At 43.6% G+C, this 16,651-nt stretch overlaps 1 protein-coding gene across 1 annotated transcript in view; it reads right to left on the bottom strand.

Annotated features, from left to right (window-relative positions):
- The window catches only part of Clip4 (CAP-Gly domain containing linker protein family member 4), a 69,329-nt gene that overhangs the window by 8,282 nt on the left and 44,396 nt on the right, over positions 1-16,651 (bottom strand). Inside the window, exons 13-15 of the mRNA XM_041631279.1 lie at positions 13,927-14,050; positions 10,219-10,283; positions 3,359-3,431 (exon numbers count right to left, since the gene is read on the bottom strand). Of these exons, the coding sequence (XP_041487213.1) occupies positions 3,359-3,431; positions 10,219-10,283; positions 13,927-14,050 (262 nt within the window). The remainder of the gene's footprint in view (positions 1-3,358; positions 3,432-10,218; positions 10,284-13,926; positions 14,051-16,651) is intronic.

Below are 16,651 nucleotides of genomic sequence, written 5' to 3'. Positions count from 1 at the left end.
ACTATGCAGATATTCATGCAGGCAAAACACTCATAAAATAAATGCTTAAAATAACTACTTTGTCATTTTTATATGTATGTATGTTTTGGTTTTTCAAGAGAAAGTTTCTTGGTGTAGCTTTGGAGCCTGTCCTGGAACTCGCTCTGTAGACCAGACTGGCCTCCAACTCACAGAGATCCACCTGCTTCTTCCTCCCAAGTGCTGGGATTAAAGGTGTGCACCTACCGCCAGGCAATAATTTTACTTTTTAATATTTGTTTTACCTTACAAGAACGGGTATCTTGCCTAAAGGTCTGTCTATGTGCACAGTGTACAGCGCCTGCAGAGGCCAGAAGCAAACATCAGATCTCCTAGAACTGCAGCCACAGGCAGTTTTAAGTGGCTGTATAGGTGCTGGGAATTGAACCCCAGTTCGATGAGAACCAGCACTCTTAGCCACTGGCGCTACCTCTTCAGCCCTGATTTCATCTTTCTTAAGTGATAAGATTTGGGGGAAAGGAAACATTCGTTATGTACTGTTGGTAAGAGTTCAAACTGGTACAGTCACTATGGAAATCAGTGTGACACTTCCTCAAAAAACTACATCTATCACGTGACCCAGCTATAACTCGTTGGTACATATGCAAAGAACTCATTTCCTACTACAAAGATAGATGCTCATCCATATTTGTTGTTCATGTATTCACAATGGGGAGGATATGAACAGTCAAGATTTCAATCAACTAATGAATAGATAAGAGAATGTGGTGCCACACACAATGGAATCTCATTTATCTATAAAGAAAACTAAAATTATGAAATTTGCAGGTAAATTGATGGAAGTGAAAAACATTACACTGAGGTAACCCAGACCCACAGAAGCAAGTATCACCTGTGCTCCCTTATATGTAGATACTAGCATGGGATCTTTAAATTTGTTAGCCAGAAAACTAAAGAAGCCACAGGTGCGGTGAGAGAGAATTTTCAGAGGCGGGTAGCAGAACACAGGTGATAAGAGGGGTAAAGGGGAATAATGGGAATGGATGCTTAAGTGGGGAGAAGGATGGGGGCGTAGGTCACTGGAGGAGGTGGGACAAAGGATAAATAATTGTAAGGATGCTTGGAAGAGCCATACAGAAATCTACCATTTTATAAGTGTCATATACATGAGGCTGGAGAGATAGCTTGGTGCTCCATGTTCTATCAGGAGGACTAGAGTTTGGATCCTAACACCCATGTCTGGCAGCTCACAAATGCCTGCAATTCCAGCTCCCAAGGATCTGACATCTTCTGGCCCCCACTGGTGTGTGTGCACCTGCGCATACATACATGTGCACACACATAATAATAATAAAAACAAATCTTAAAAATTAAAGCAGTGTATTTGGAGTTGCCCTGTACATGGGATTATTCTCCTACAAGAAGTATAGGTTGACAAATAAAAGGTCCCATGCAAGGTATAAAATACCTCCTCTCAAGTTGCTAGCAAGGGTGTCTTAGAAACCCCCTCTAACAATACCAGCTATTGCCACTGCTCTTAGCTGACATCCGGAAACTGATGGTAAAACCCTGCTGCTGAAGACACCACACAATTTAGTCACAAGACATGGAGAAATGAAAGTTGGTTCTGAGTGGAAACTATGTAGGTTCCCGGTAAGAAAAGTCCAGACAGTCTTTGCTATCTGTGTATCCTATGGGTCACAGTAAGGACCAATGTTAAACTACCCCCAAGGGAGCAATAGTGGCATGAATGTTATGAGGGTAACCAATTGCTTTCTGATTGAATTAAGGGCCCATTCCATGCCGGGTACTGTAAATCTGGCCAAGAACCCATGTTTGGGAAACCCACAGGTCACAGGGGTGGACCAACTACTATTATTTTCCTAAATGGATATAGGACTTAACTATGCCCCCTAAATTCACATTCCTATATCCATAGATTAGTGCAGCTCTCAGACTACATCAAGTTTCCTTGTGTGGTGGACTCATTTGGCACAGATACAACTGGTCCAGGTGCAGAGAAAAAAAGTGTCTGTGAAGTGCTCAGCCACAGGTGCAATGCCTACATCACACCCCTTACCCCAAGGCTCAGGGACCACTGTGGAAAAGGGCCAGAGGTTAGGGAGGACCAGAATGAGACAGTGACTACTGGGCATGGCAGGACAGATGCAGCATGACCTCACGGCAGCTGTGGCTGCCTGCACTAGACCCACACAAGATCAAGCCATCCAACATGTCTAGTATAGAGGGGTAAGGGAATCACCAGCCACCATCTTCACCACCAGCTGAGGAACTGCTGGCAGCTAATGGCTTCGTGAGGGAGAGTGAGTTTTCACTAAGAGTGTGGCCCCTGGATGGTCCATCCTATTCCAGAGAATGTCCCCACACTTAGTTTATGAGAGCATTAACTGGACTCAGTGGACATAAAACAAACAAACAAACATGGAATTGGAGGGAGTATGGGATGAATGGGTGAATGTGACCAAAAGAAATTGTGTGCATGTGGCGTTCTCAAAGGATTAATAAAAATACTGTATTTTTTTTTAAAAGTGTTTCTCTAAACAGGTACCGGCATCAATCTGTTTACATATCCGTGAAGTTCAATTTCTTGCTATTTCCACAGGAAGCAGGTGAGCACCAGTCCCTGCTCCATGTATCCACACTGTGTATACGGGACCTGCTGCTGTGCCCACAGGGATCAGTATCTCCACCATTCTCTGTACCATTCGCCTGCTCCACACCTCAACAACTTCTACACCAGCTCTGCTGACTCTTCAGACTCCCTTCTGTCCAGGGTGTCTCTTCCTAGCACTTCCCCAACTCTGCCTAAGAATGCTGGACTGTCTTCAGTGAATGGGAGCATAAAGTCTCTGTCCTTAATCTCTCAGCTATTTGATCGGGGAGGCCAACTTCAAACTCCAAATCAGTGATGAATTTGAGCAGGATACACTACTAAGGGGAAGCAAGAGCATTTAAAAAAAAAAATCTAAGCGATTACCTTAGGCAGACAGGCCTTACATTTCTCTCACGCATGGCTGAGCATAGTAAATCAGACCTGATTAGTTCAGTAAACAGGATTCAAAATCAACTCACCTTCGTCAGTGAAAACACAATGTAAATATGCCCAGCTCCTATGCGCGACCATACTAACCTCTTAGAAGAGAAAACACACGGTGCACTGCTTTTAGCCACTTGCGGCCTTTTTAATTGAGCTTTCAAAGGTGGGAGGGTGGACTCAACACACCGGTCACACTTTCTCTCTTGCGTGCTAACATTCTATCAAAGCAGGTGTAAGATACAAAACTCCATCTTTCTTCCTTCACGGAATCCTGGCATGCTTATCTTGAAAGTCAGTTTTCTAAGTCTTCTCAATACTCACTTGGCAAAAGCATTTCTCCTATTAATCTCCTTTTGGGAAGAAGCAGAGGTTGTGCTGAAACTTCTCCTAAAACCTAAAAGGGAGAGTGAAGGTAAGAAGAGGAAAACACATCACTCGTATTCAGCCTCTACAAAGAGTTATTTTTAATCACTTCTACAGATGTTCTATGACACCAAGAGGTTTTGTTTTGTTTCCTTTTTCTGGAGAAACCTGTTATGCAGCAGTTCCTCCAGGATAAAACCCTCCATCATGCAGGGAAGTGCCTTAAACTCAGGAAGTAAACAATTCAAAAGCCTCAGGAAGTCCCTAAAACTGACCAGATACAACGGGTCCCTCCCTCCTGAGCATGCATAGGCAGAAGACACAAGAGAACAGACCCACTGCCTGAAAGCAAATCTGCCTGAAAGATACTCAGAACATCTGAACTGCCTAAAAGAGACAACCTCCAGTCCCCTGAGCTGCTGATGGGCTGTGTACTGTATGCCAGGTTTCTAGCTTTCATAAGCTGGTCGCCACCTATGCTGGGGTGGACTTTTGGTGATGCAGCTGATTTTGAGTCACTTCTGCTCCTGTCAATAAACTCACCCCTATATTCCTCAATAAAACTCACTGGTTGACTAAGTTGGACTTTGGTGACATCCTTACTTTGGCCTGTTGTTGGCTGGTTCCTACATGGGGTGAGCAAACATTTGTTCACATTTCCACAGGAACAATATCACACAACAAAAATAAAACAGGTGCCTACTCAGAACATAACTAGTTTATATTTCTAAATAATTCCTCATCTCTTCACTAAGCTCTGCTCACACAAGGATAAGTGATAAGCACAACATGACTTCCAGTGCTTTCTCCTGTATGATTTCTCTAAAACTAAATAACACCAAGTCACACACATAAAATGGACTCAGTATATGATGAAATATTTCAATCTTAATATTCATATGGAAAGGATGTTTTTAAAAAACTATCATTAAAAATATTCCAGTAACAGAACACTGGACAACAAACTTCAGAGCGCCTCAGTGTCCACTCCTACAAACGAGTTCAAAGAGTAAAAGACTTTACAAAAGGTAGAGTTAAAAACAGAAAATGGATTTCTAATTCAGGCAAACCAGATATGCTAAAGAAATCTTTTGATCAAAATAACTCCCACTTAGGCTGGAGAGATAGCCTAGCAGTTAAGAGTACTGACTGAATTTCCAGAGGACCAGGGTTCAATTCCCAGCAACCACATGGTGGCCCACAACCACCTGTAATGAGATCTAGTGCCCTCTTCTGACCTGGAAGGTCACACTGCAGGCAGAACACTATATACATAATAAATAATAAATCGTAAAAAAAATCCCAATTTAGAACTATAATTTTAGAGAATGTACTGTTGAGTATATAATGTTGAGAGAATATTTTCTCTCTTTCTCTCTGTCTCTGTCTGAAGTGGGCTGCCCCTCTGTATGCTGTGTATATGTTTTATTACCATTGGTTAATAAAGAAGTTGATTTGGCAAATAGCCAGGCAGAATAGAGCCAGGAGGGAAATCCAAACAGATATACAGGAGAAAAGGGGAAGAATCAGAGAGACACCAGCAGCCACTAGAGAAGAAAGATGTGAGATAACAAGCCATAAGCATCATGGTAAAATATAGGATAACAGAAATGGGTTAATTTAAGTTATAAGAGCTAGGTAATAATAAGCCTGAGCTAACAGTCCAAAAAGTTTGTAATTAATATTAAGCCTCAGAATGTTTACTTAGGAACTGGTGGGTGGGAGAGAAACCTCCAGTTACATTTGTCTCTGTCTCTCTCTCTCTCTCTCTCTCTGTGTGTGTGTGTGTGTGTGTGTGTGTGTGTGTGTGTGTGTGTAGATGTTGGTGGCACACCCAGGTCCCCAGAGTACAATTTCAGAGAGGACAAACCATAAAAAAGAAAGAAGCCAGAAGAGGCAGCTAGGTGTCCAGTGTACAATCTTGTATCACAGGGTTGCCACTGAACCCCTGGGTACTGCACAGGACATGGAGAAGGAAGGAACAAAGACCTCTTAGCAGATCCCACCCAAGACTCCTGGTAAAGGAGTTCATGCTCAATGTAACTTAGGGTAAGAAACTTAAGCTTTCTTATGAAACAATGGCTTTCTTATCAGTGTGAGACTAGAATTACTGCTCTGAGATTTGGTAGACATGAACAAATTCATGTTCTCTATGTCACTAAAAAAAGAAAGAAAAAGAAAACAGAAAGGCACGCAGAGAATGTAAGTTAAAGCAGATCTAGGGTAGCAATGCTTCTAGGCAAATAACAGAAGTCAATACACATGAAGGCATCAAAGAACTGCTATCTATTGCCATCTGTAACCTTCCAGTTAGACAAACACTTCCCAGCAATAAATTAGTCATATATAAGTCAGGTTCAACAGACACAAGCTGCAGAAACAGACTCAGCAAAACTTTAAATACTGAATAAGCTAACATAAAGTAATCAATAATACGTAAGATTTTAAGGACATGAAAGAAAAGCTTGGGAAACAAACACATAGGCATCCTCATGAATATTAACCTTCATCAGGCAATGAAAGGAGACAGAGACAGAGACCCACATGGGAGCACCGGACAGAAATCTCAAGGTCCAAATCAGGAGCAGAAGGAGATGGAGCACGAGCAAGGAACTCAGGACCACGAGGGGTGCACCCACACACTAAGACAATGGGGATGTTCTATCGGGAACTCACCAAGGCCAGCTGGCCTAGGTCTGAAAAAGCATGGGATAAATCCGGACTTGCTGAACATAGCGGACAATGAGGACTACTGAGAACTCAAGAACAATCACAGTTGGTTTTTTATCCTACTGCACGTACTGGCTTTGGGGGAGCCTAGGCAGTTTGGATGCTCACCTTACTAGACCTGGATAGAGGTGGGCGGTCCTTGGGCTTCCCACAGGTCAGGGAACCCTGATTGCTCTTAGAGCAGATGAGGGAGGGGGACTTGATTGGGGGAGGGGGAGGGGGAGGGAAATGGGAAGCGGTTGCGGGGAGGAGGCAGAAATCCTTAATAAATAAATAGATTTAAAAAAAAAGAAAAGCTTGGGAATACAGGGAAAAGTAATAGTAAGATGTGTGAAAATAAAAGCAGACATTTTGATTATTATTGATGTGTGGGCTGGATTAAGCAGCAGAATAGACACAGTTGAATAGAAAAACAGGAAACGGATAACAGTAAAGGTTTCCAGAATGTGGTCAGAAATTCAGGTTGTGACGGATACAAAGGCAGCATGGGAAGTATAGCGGAGAAGAACTTTAGAAGCTTGTAGATGCCAGCCTTCATTTGTAGGGAGACCCAGAATGCCAAACAGGAGAAACTAAAAGAAATTTCCACCAGGACACATCCTCATAAAACTGTGCAACAAGAAATGAAAGAGACCCTTCAAAGAGTCCAAACAAACAAGACAAGATAAATCACCTGCGACAAGGATTGGTCAAATGCCCGACTCGCATCAATGACAGAAGCCAGAGCAACCACGTGCAGGGGGAAAACCTAAAATCCTACGCCTAGTCAAAATGTCGCTGGAAAAGACAAAAACTAAGTGCACACTAGAGGAAGCTGTGAAGATGGATAAGCAAATATGGAAGTGAAATAAACTATTACAGAAAATTGTTATGACAATGCCCAATTTATAAAATAAAAACAATACAGCGCAGCTTCTAAGGATTCAATGATGCAGGAAGGGGGTAAGAGTGACAAAGTTGTGTAAAGTGCGGACATTAGATGATGTATTCACAGTTTAGCATGTACACAGTAGGAGAGCAAACAGAATGCAGAGAGGGGGAGGGCAGGAATACAGCCAGAACAAAGTGAAGGAGGAAGCACCAACTAGACATGGTGGCACATAACTTTAATCGCAGTGCTAGGAGGCAGAGGCAGGGGGATTTCTGTGATTTCAAGGTCAGCCTGGCCTACACAGGAATTCTAAGTCAGTCAGGGCTACATAAAGACCCTGCATCAAAATACAAAACAAAACAGAAGAGAAGCGCCATTTATGACTTAATTTAAAACTCACCATTTACAATATACTAAAACCAAAATGGACTGTGGGCTGTAGGGATACCTCAGGGGTTAAGAGTGCTTGCTGGGGCTTGTTGTGCAACTGGGAGGACTGGAGTTCAGATCCCAGCCTCCACACAGCAAAGACCTGGAGCTGCACTCTGAAGAATCCAATATCATCTTCTGACCTTCATGGCACACAGATGCCCCCCACACACACACATGCTCAGCCACTCTCAAAGACACAAACATACAAATAAATATTTTAAATGGAATAGGAAGCAAATAAAACAGCACAAAAACATTGCTAATATATCAGTAATTAAAATAAATTAAAAGCGAGTAGGATTCTCTTGGAGTAGATAAAGACGATCAGATTTTTTTTCTCTAAGTAAAACCCTGGTATATTCTATTTAGAAAGGTACTGTGTTATAGCAGAAGGTAAATGGACAGAAAAAGGTCACTGGAGAAATACTTAACCAAAAGAAGTCTTGTATAAAGATACAAAAATGATTATAATAGCAGTAGCAAGAAGACCCTGATGGTGCCTCTCTGCAACCCCAGCACTCAGTGGCTGACAGAAAGAATTGAGTTGAGGCTAGCCTGTGCTACATGGTGATACTCTGTAGGGAAAGGAGAGTAAGATCAGGAAGGGAGAGAGAAGACAGAATGGAAAAAAGAAAGAAAAGTTATTACACTAGATACACCAAAAATATTAAATAATAAATAAAAATCTAACAAAACATGCACAAAAGCTGTAGGAGGAAAGCTGCAATATCCTGATGAGGCTAGGGAAGGCCACAGCCCACACCAGTCTTCTCAGCCACAAAGAGCGCGTTCACGGGACTTCCATGGACCCTCAGATGTCCAGTCCTAGACCCAGTGTGATTTTCCCTACAAGCACATTCTGGTGGTAAACCTCCCTCTTCTCACTTCAGAGGACACGCTGGCGGTTTCTCTCTGTGATGCTCAAGTTGCCATCAACACTACTTGTAGCATCCTTTACTAATAAAGCGGAGGACTGTTGGCTGACCAACAGGAAGGAAACAGGCAGATGGATAAGCTGAACAAAGGACAACGTGTGTCCTGGACAGGACAGTGTGGCATTTTATCATGCCATTCAGGTCTTAGGATTTCCCACTAATCTTCTTAGATGATGACTGAATGCAGACAGTCAGTTCCACAGAAACAAAGGGGAGGTTACATTAGTGAGTGGAGAGAGTCCATGTTCACAGACAAATCAGTACTAAGATCAGAGCTTGCCAACTTCATCAAAATCCCAGCGTATTACTACGTAGATTTCAACAAAATGGTCGTAAGGTTTATGTGAGAAGGCAAAGAACCCAGAACAGCCATCACTATTCCAATGGAGAATAAAAGCCGGAGGACTGGCACCATTTACTGTGAAGAATTACTGCAAAACTACAGGAATCCGAACAGTGAGAGACTGGTGAAGATGGTTGCTAAGGAACACGCAAGGCTGACCTCTGGTTCACGCACACACACTCACACACACAGCAGAGGAGGACACAGACACAACACAGAGGACCACTGCAAACATGGGAGGGGGGCAAAGAAACACATCATTCACCTACAGGTCAGAGCAACCCAGCAAACGCACACAGCACCACACACCATCAAAAATGTCACATCAAAACAACATGTCCACTAGAACGGTGACAATCCCTAGTCATGGGGTTGACCACAACAAATATCCAAGGATCGTCGCTATATGAATAGCTCTTTCATAAACAGTTATCCACAAATGGAAAAGAAAATCAAACTCACTCCTTATCACATACAAAATCAATTCTGGGTAAACTGAAAAATGTGAAACACAAAACCAAAACCTTAAAAAAAATGTTCAGAAAAGAGCATTATGGTTTCTGTCTCATGGGAAAAAAATCTTAATATAAAAAATGCAAAGCATGAAATTTTTTTTTTAGTCTTTGACTACATAAAAGTTAAAGACTTCTTAACCAGAGAATGTCAGAAGAGTAAATACATGTCATCAGCTTGTACATATTCGTAACACACAAAACCAACAAGAGATTCATTCCCATAATACACAAAGAAACCTTTGAGATGAGAGGCAAATTGCCCCAAAGAAGAAGGAGCGAGAGACTTAAACAGAAGAAAGGAAAGATGTGTGTCCCACGTGAAAACTGAAAGGACCAACTGCTTCCATGTCAACTAATTAAAATCTGGAAAATGCAAATTAAAGTCACAACAAAATACTGTTTAAATCTAGCAGAGTAGCAACTATTTCCACGCCGAACAAGATGGCAGTTGCTGTGGTTAAGCAGAACAAGGCCTTGCCAGCGGCTGAGGGGAGTGCAGACACCTGGCGTCCCCCGGGGAGGGCATGGGGATGGTAGCCATGCTTACCAACCCAGGGTAACTTCTACATGTGTGCAGAGCAGCACAGCGTGTAGTAATAAAGAGCAGGGTGCAGCAAAGTGACCAGAAGCTAAGCAGTCACGCATTGCCCTGAAATGCTAAAAACAAAACATGGTTTACTGATACAGCTGCATACGGTAGGAAAGAGCAAGAAAAAAAAATCAAAGGAATTATGAATACAAAATTCAAGGCTCATAACCTTAGGATGGGACATACAAAAGGGGGGGGCAGCGGAGAGGGAGGTGGAATCTTGGGGTTTACACAACACAGCTGGGAGGCAGGAAACATATGCTCCGGGATGCATGCACTATGCAGATGCATTTCAGAGTCATTCATAGAAAGATACTGATACAGATGCTGAACAATAAAAACACATTTCAATGTGTGAAAGTGAAGAAATACTTTAAGCTGAATTTAAAAACCACCATCTTACCAGGATAAGAACGATTCTGTTTATTTGAAGATATTTCTGAAAGCGTATCCAGGGAATCTGAAAGTCTGTGAAGAAAACAAGCAGAGTGTGCCTTGTTAGATGTAGCTGGTCTTCTGGTTAGGGTGGACGCGCAAATGATGCTTTCACGTCAACTGGCATCTGTTATCCCATTCATTCAACAACTGGGCAGTCACGTGAGTCAGCATGAAAGACAGGCAACACGCAGATGGGGATCTTCCCTACCAAGGACAGGCAGCATGGCATTCAGTCATCTGAAACAGGACCCTGACTTCTGACATTTATTTGCCTGGTGACTTTTATGGGTCTGGGAGCTGAACCCCGGGCCTTGGCACATGACAGTCCTGCCATTGTGCTATATCTGTGGCCCTGTTATTATTCTGTTGTTGTTGTTGCTGCTGTTTTCCAGGGCTAGGAACTGGGCCCACCATGATTTCTGATTTCCTTTGGAACTTTATCTTCAAAGGTAAAACTAAAACATATGGAGATAAGTTTGTTTTATACCAAGTTTAACAGATAAGGTTAAAATTATAAAAATATCACCAATTCTGATACTGGAAAAAAAGAAACTGCCTGAATCTGATAAACCTGGACAGCAATATAATCCAGGGCCCTCTGTGCTTGACTCTGCCCTCCACTGCAAGGGTTGCCTCTCAGGGAGTTTCTCTCTGTGTCTCTGTCTTCATCTCTGTCTCTCTCCCTCTCTATCTCTATCTCTCTCTGTCTCTCTCCCTCTCTATCTCTATCTCTGTTTCTCTCCCTCTCTGTCTCTTTCCCTCTCTACCTCTCTCTCTTTCTCTCTCCCTCTCTCTATCTCTCTGTCTCTCTCCCTCTCTCTCCGTCTCTCTCCCTCTCTACCTCTCTCTCTGTCTCCCTCTCTCTCTATCTCTCTCTGTCTCTCTCCCTCTCTACCTCTCTCTCTGTCTCCCTCTCTCTCTCTATCTCTCTCTGTCTCTCTCCCTCTCTACCTCTCTCTCTGTCTCTCTCCCTCTCTCTCTCTCTTCAGTCAAATCAATACTTTTAAAAACCCAGGTCCTGAAAGCCTCATTTTCTTTCACCCGTTTACTGACCTAAATCTGCAAGGCCTTCATCTGTCAATCACTTTCCCCAACACACTTTACTTCCATCAAGAAGTCCTGCAGCCCCTGCAGTGTATTCAGCTGCATCCCACAATTCCTATGCATTATTTTACAGGCACACAATGCAGCACAGTCGAGCAGGGGCTGATGGACACAGAGCCCATCACCAGGTAAGCAGCGGGTTCTGGAAGGAAGCGGTGATGGGCAGCAGAGAGGAGACTACTTCTGGAAGTGAAATAAGTCCCAACAGCCACGACAGAACAACAGGAATACCGTGTTCAAGGGGACCCTTTAGGCCGTCGGGGGAGGGGTCAGATTTAATCTAGTGAGTGAGTTTCTTTAGATTGTCTTTAAAGAACATTCACTGACGTTATTAACCAAGACAATTTACTAAATGAAAATTGTGTCGTGATGGATGGATGGAGAAAGCTATTCAAACAGAGGAAGTCATGTGACGGATCCCGGGACAAGCACCCATTTTAAAACTGCAGAGAGGAGAAATAAAAAGCCGGCTTTGATCCTGAGCTGAGCACTGGAGGTCAGAGTGTGACTAGTCACCCAGTCTCAGCAGCCCCTAGTTTAAACTCGTCCCATCTCAAAGACCAGTGGGCCTTTAAAGAGCTCACACTGGCTTGCATTAAAGATGCCTTAAAATCAGAGACCAAGTCTGTTGTTTGCTCGTAGAATGCCTAGCACAGCACAACGTGCTAAAAGACACTTAATAGTATTTGATGATGATGAATGAGACAATCAGAAGATGGCAGGAAGACAGCTGGATAGAGACAGCGGTTCATTTCAACAGAAACCGTTTCTGTTAAGAAGTGGGGGTTGCTTTCAAATGCACCACCTTGGAGAAGACTACACGGAAGGCAAGTGAAACAGAGTGAAGCCAATGTGTGCTCGGTAAACAAAACAATGAAAACTACAGGGGAAGGTGTGGCTTTATAAATGAAGGCGGAGCAAAGGCTGCTTTGGGCACAGAAAGCACAGGACTAGGAATCAACTGACCGGTACCTTCTGTGCCTGAAATCCATAAAATTCTGCACTCTGCGTAACTGAATGTGTAACAAACCCCAGTCCTCATGACTGAGAGACAGATCAAACTAGTGTGAAGTAATGTGTCAATTATCTGCCAGACCTGGGTCCAGGGGGAGTCCCAACAGGGTGATGGGGAAGAGCTCACTTCTGACTCCAGACATCTGGGAGTTCAAGTTGCCACTGCAGAGCACAGCTGGCATTAGCTCTGTAGGCCCAATGTTCTTCCATTATGAAACAGGGACAATTGCAGGACAAGTCCCGTGGGTTGCTTTAAGTCACTGATACGGAGATAGCCCTGTGGAAGGTGCCCCGTGCTGGGAAGCGCTATTAGTTAAGAGCATAGGCTTGGGGAAAGCAGTAAAATAACAAGCTGGGCTAAGTGCAGCTCTTCTATTACCCAGTGATGTGACTTCGGCTCTGCTGCTTTTTCTCAGGGAAACTGTTTTCCCACCTGTAAGATCGGCATAAGCGTAGCAGTTCATGGCTCCCTGGGTCTGCGGAGGGCAATGGCATATGCCACTTGGGTGTTCAGTATGGAGCCTACTATTAATGTTCAATAAAAGCTGATAATACTTAGGGTTGTGTTCCAACTCACCTGTCCAGGTGTTTACTGGGATTAAGTGAAAAAACACTTAAGGGAAGACACCTTAAGAGCCACAAAGCACTGTCTGCTGAAGCTTTGTTGCTCTGAAGAATAATGTATCGAGTACACTGAAAATGAAGAAACTTAACATCAAAAGCATATGATGTTATTCAGTAAGAAAATGATACTGAGGAAGAAATATGTTGGTTTTTTTTTTTAAATTGAGTTTGCCCAGACACAATCAGCATCCATGTAAAAGGGAACCAACAGAGACTCCAGACGGCCGATATGGTTCTAGTCTCGTGAGTCTGGTTACATCTGTATGTAACCATCTTGCTCAGAAATTACAATCCCTTTTCCCAGTCTGAAAATCAGAGCCAGCTTCTCCCAGCTCCATAGTGCAATGGAATTTCACGAGGGCCTGTGTTTTGGGTCAGCCTTTTATAAAACCCGAGCGAGGTGGTGCACGATACACTGTCTTACTGAGGAACAGACTCTGGAGGTTTGTTATATATAAATCCTCGAGACTCTGCTTCCCCCAGAGAGCTACTGCCTATCTATTTTTGAAAACTAAGGAAATCAGAGGAAAAAGCCATTTTGGTTCCATTAGGTTTGTAGGAGAATGAATGGGTGCCTGCTGGCAGGAAATTTAATGTAGTTAGGATGTGACTGAAGCAATCAGAGAGCATTTTTACTTTTGTTTGCATGACAGATTAAGCTTGCTCCTCGCACTGTTCTTAGCAGCACACACCACTTCTAATAGCCTACACACACTCATAGGGTTTGCAAATGAAGGAGAAAGGAGGTTTTTAAAATTGCAAATCCTCAGCAAGGCAAATTTAGCTCCCCTTGAGCCTTCCCTCCACAGAAGATGGCCTGTTAACCCATTGAAGGAATGTGTGTGCTTGTCTCACAGATGAACAAGGGTCCCCGTGCACGGCGAGGAATGGCTGAGCTTGTGTAAAGACACACACCCCAGTTTCTACTCACCTCTGTACCCTGGATGGGGGAGCAAATATTCCATATCGCGGAGAACAACTAAAATACTGCACACCTCCAACTGAACCATCGTTCTTCCCATGCGGCTTCTCCAGCTCTATGCCATACCAATACCCTAGAACATGAATATTGCATCTTAAAAGCCTCGGCACTTCATTCACAATCGTTATGCGGTAATATGAACTCAAAGTCTAGATGGCTTAGTGTTTGCACAAATGACCGAGATGATGGAAGATCATCATGATCACTGAGCTTTCAAATGATAAAATTATAAAATAAAACTTGGAAATTTGAAAAGTGGGAGAAACGTTTTATCGGCATAATTGCACAGCAGTACATTAAGGGAGAAAAATAAAACACACAAACTCAGATTTGCAGGGAATTAGCCATTACGCAAGGGGAAACCCACCAAGATATATCTTGAGACTATAATGCAAAAGAAGCCGTCCTTGACTCGAATACAGCAAGCTTCAGTGAGAGCGGCACAGATGATATTGAGACGCATAAATCCTAGCATGGACCGCTGTCTCTGCTTCACCCTCCCAGGAGTAGAACACCACAAACAGCCATTAAATAATTAAACAAGGGCAGAGATAACACGGAAAACACAGGGCAGCATAGTGACGTCGCTCCATCTTCTAGCCAAAGGAAAAGTCTTAGGCTCGGTAATAGGAAAACCTGTCTAAGAGATGATCTACGGGCCTCACTCTGAGACAAGCGAGTCTCTGGAGAGACAAAAGTCAAGGAAGCATCGCCGCACTCCCGGTAGCACGAGCTAAATGGGCATATTCCCTACAGCCGGGATTCCTGGGGTGCCCAGAGTGAGCACACGCCTCACAGTTTACACACCCGTGGTCTGAGAAGACAGCACAGAGGTGACCATAACTGGTCTTTTACAAACAGTAGCAAATAAAGAATAAGCAAGTAAATACCAACCAACTTACTGCATGGAAATTAGGAAATATAAAATATCCCTTCTTTCAGATTACTAGCCCGGAGTCAGTTTCAATTATAGGAACCTTAAAAGAATAAGTTCTCATTTTGGTTTTTCTTGTTGTTTTTGTTTGTTTGACACACAAGCAGGTCCACAAGCCTCTTGTCCAACCCCACTAATTCTTTGAAAACAGGCCATCAGTTTCCTGACCCACCTAACCAGGCTAGTCTAGTTAGAATTATTTCTGAGTGTCACAGCTATGACCTTCCAGTCGCCGATCCTTCTGCCTTTAAGGCGCCATTCCATGTGATGGTTTTCTTTAATTGGAAGTCCCATTCTCGCCATCCGATGTGATGGTTTTCTTTAATTGGAAGCCCCATTCTCGTCGGCTACATTTCTGCTACACAATCACTGCATGGCTCTGACAGCACATGGCATACAGCGAAAATAGATAAATTCTGGCACAGCGGCTGTGAAAATAGCCTAGCGGAGAGCTAGGTGAAGTACGTGCCATCTAGTGTGAGACCTAAGGGAGGCCTGGGCTCTGAAACCGCTCAAATAAGGCACCGACTTAAACTAAAAGTGGAATTAATCCCAAAGGGTGTGCTGGGGGAGGACTGTTCTTATGATTCTGTCTCCTACACAGCAGGGGACGTTCCTGGTGAACAGGCGGGGTTTGGGCAGCCATGCTGAACAGCAAACTCAGCGCAGAGGACCCTAAACTTCTAAAGGTCCCTGCTCATCTTCTAGAACATAGGCTTCTCGGTGTGCGGGTGTCGCTTGGCCCTCCCTGCCCCAGCCGGTGGGAACCTGGGCTTGAGGATCAGGGCAGGGAGATGCTGATATTCTGCTCCTGCTATCACTGTGAGTACTACGGTCCTGCCTCCAGACTACGACTGTACGATTTTAGCCAGTATCTATGACACTGTGGCAGGCTAATTTGCTAGTCTGCAAATAGAGTACGATCTCAGCTCCTTCGTGGGTCTTGACAGACGCTACATTACAAACTTTCCTTTTTCAATAGACATTGTCGGTAACCTTTTCCCAAAATGCCACAATGCCACCATGTGTTAATATGGCGTATTGCTACTTAAAATACAGACGTGGCTCCATGCAACTGGCTTCCAGTTAAAATTATCACCTTTGAAAATACAAAGGAAGATCATCTTTACCTTTTAAAAATATTTATTTCTGTTCATGTGTGTGTACATGAAACTGTGAGTTTTTATGCATCGTGTGTGCAGAAGCCCAGAGAGGCCAGAGGGCAACAGGTCCCCTGGAACTGCAGTTACAGGTGGTTCTGAGTCACCTGATGTGGGTACTGGGAGCCTTTGCTAGAGCAGTAAGTGCTCGTAAGCACTGAGCCATCTCTCCAGCACCAATCTTTACTTCAGGAAACACAGTATTAGGTAGACTGGGCTGAACATTTAAGTTCACAAACATGCATTTTTAGGACCCAGGGTACACAACAACTTTTCTATTTTCTTTGCTTTTCTTTTCAGGGCATTCTGATAAAAGCTCAGCGGTCCATCTACCTGTTCAACTCCAGGATTATCCTGGAGGGGTGGAGGGGGGCTGACCCTGGAGTGCCTTCCAGTCCCTTAGCACACGCGGCAGTCAGTGAGAATAAAATAAGGAAGTCAAAACAAATTTTAACATTAGGCAAATGTTAAACACAATTGCCGAAAGACTTCTACGGATGCCGGTCAGTCCCAGTGCAAACAGCTGGATCTGTATCATTGTCCGTGCCTTCTGCCTGGCTGTCATCCTGTAGAAGCGGGA

This window comes from Microtus oregoni, unplaced genomic scaffold, assembly GCF_018167655.1.
Source record: "Microtus oregoni isolate MIOR12 unplaced genomic scaffold, Mior012 000036F_ref0000092, whole genome shotgun sequence".
Taxonomy (NCBI): Eukaryota; Metazoa; Chordata; class Mammalia; order Rodentia; family Cricetidae; genus Microtus; species Microtus oregoni.
This window is presented reverse-complemented; position numbering and strand designations above follow the sequence as displayed.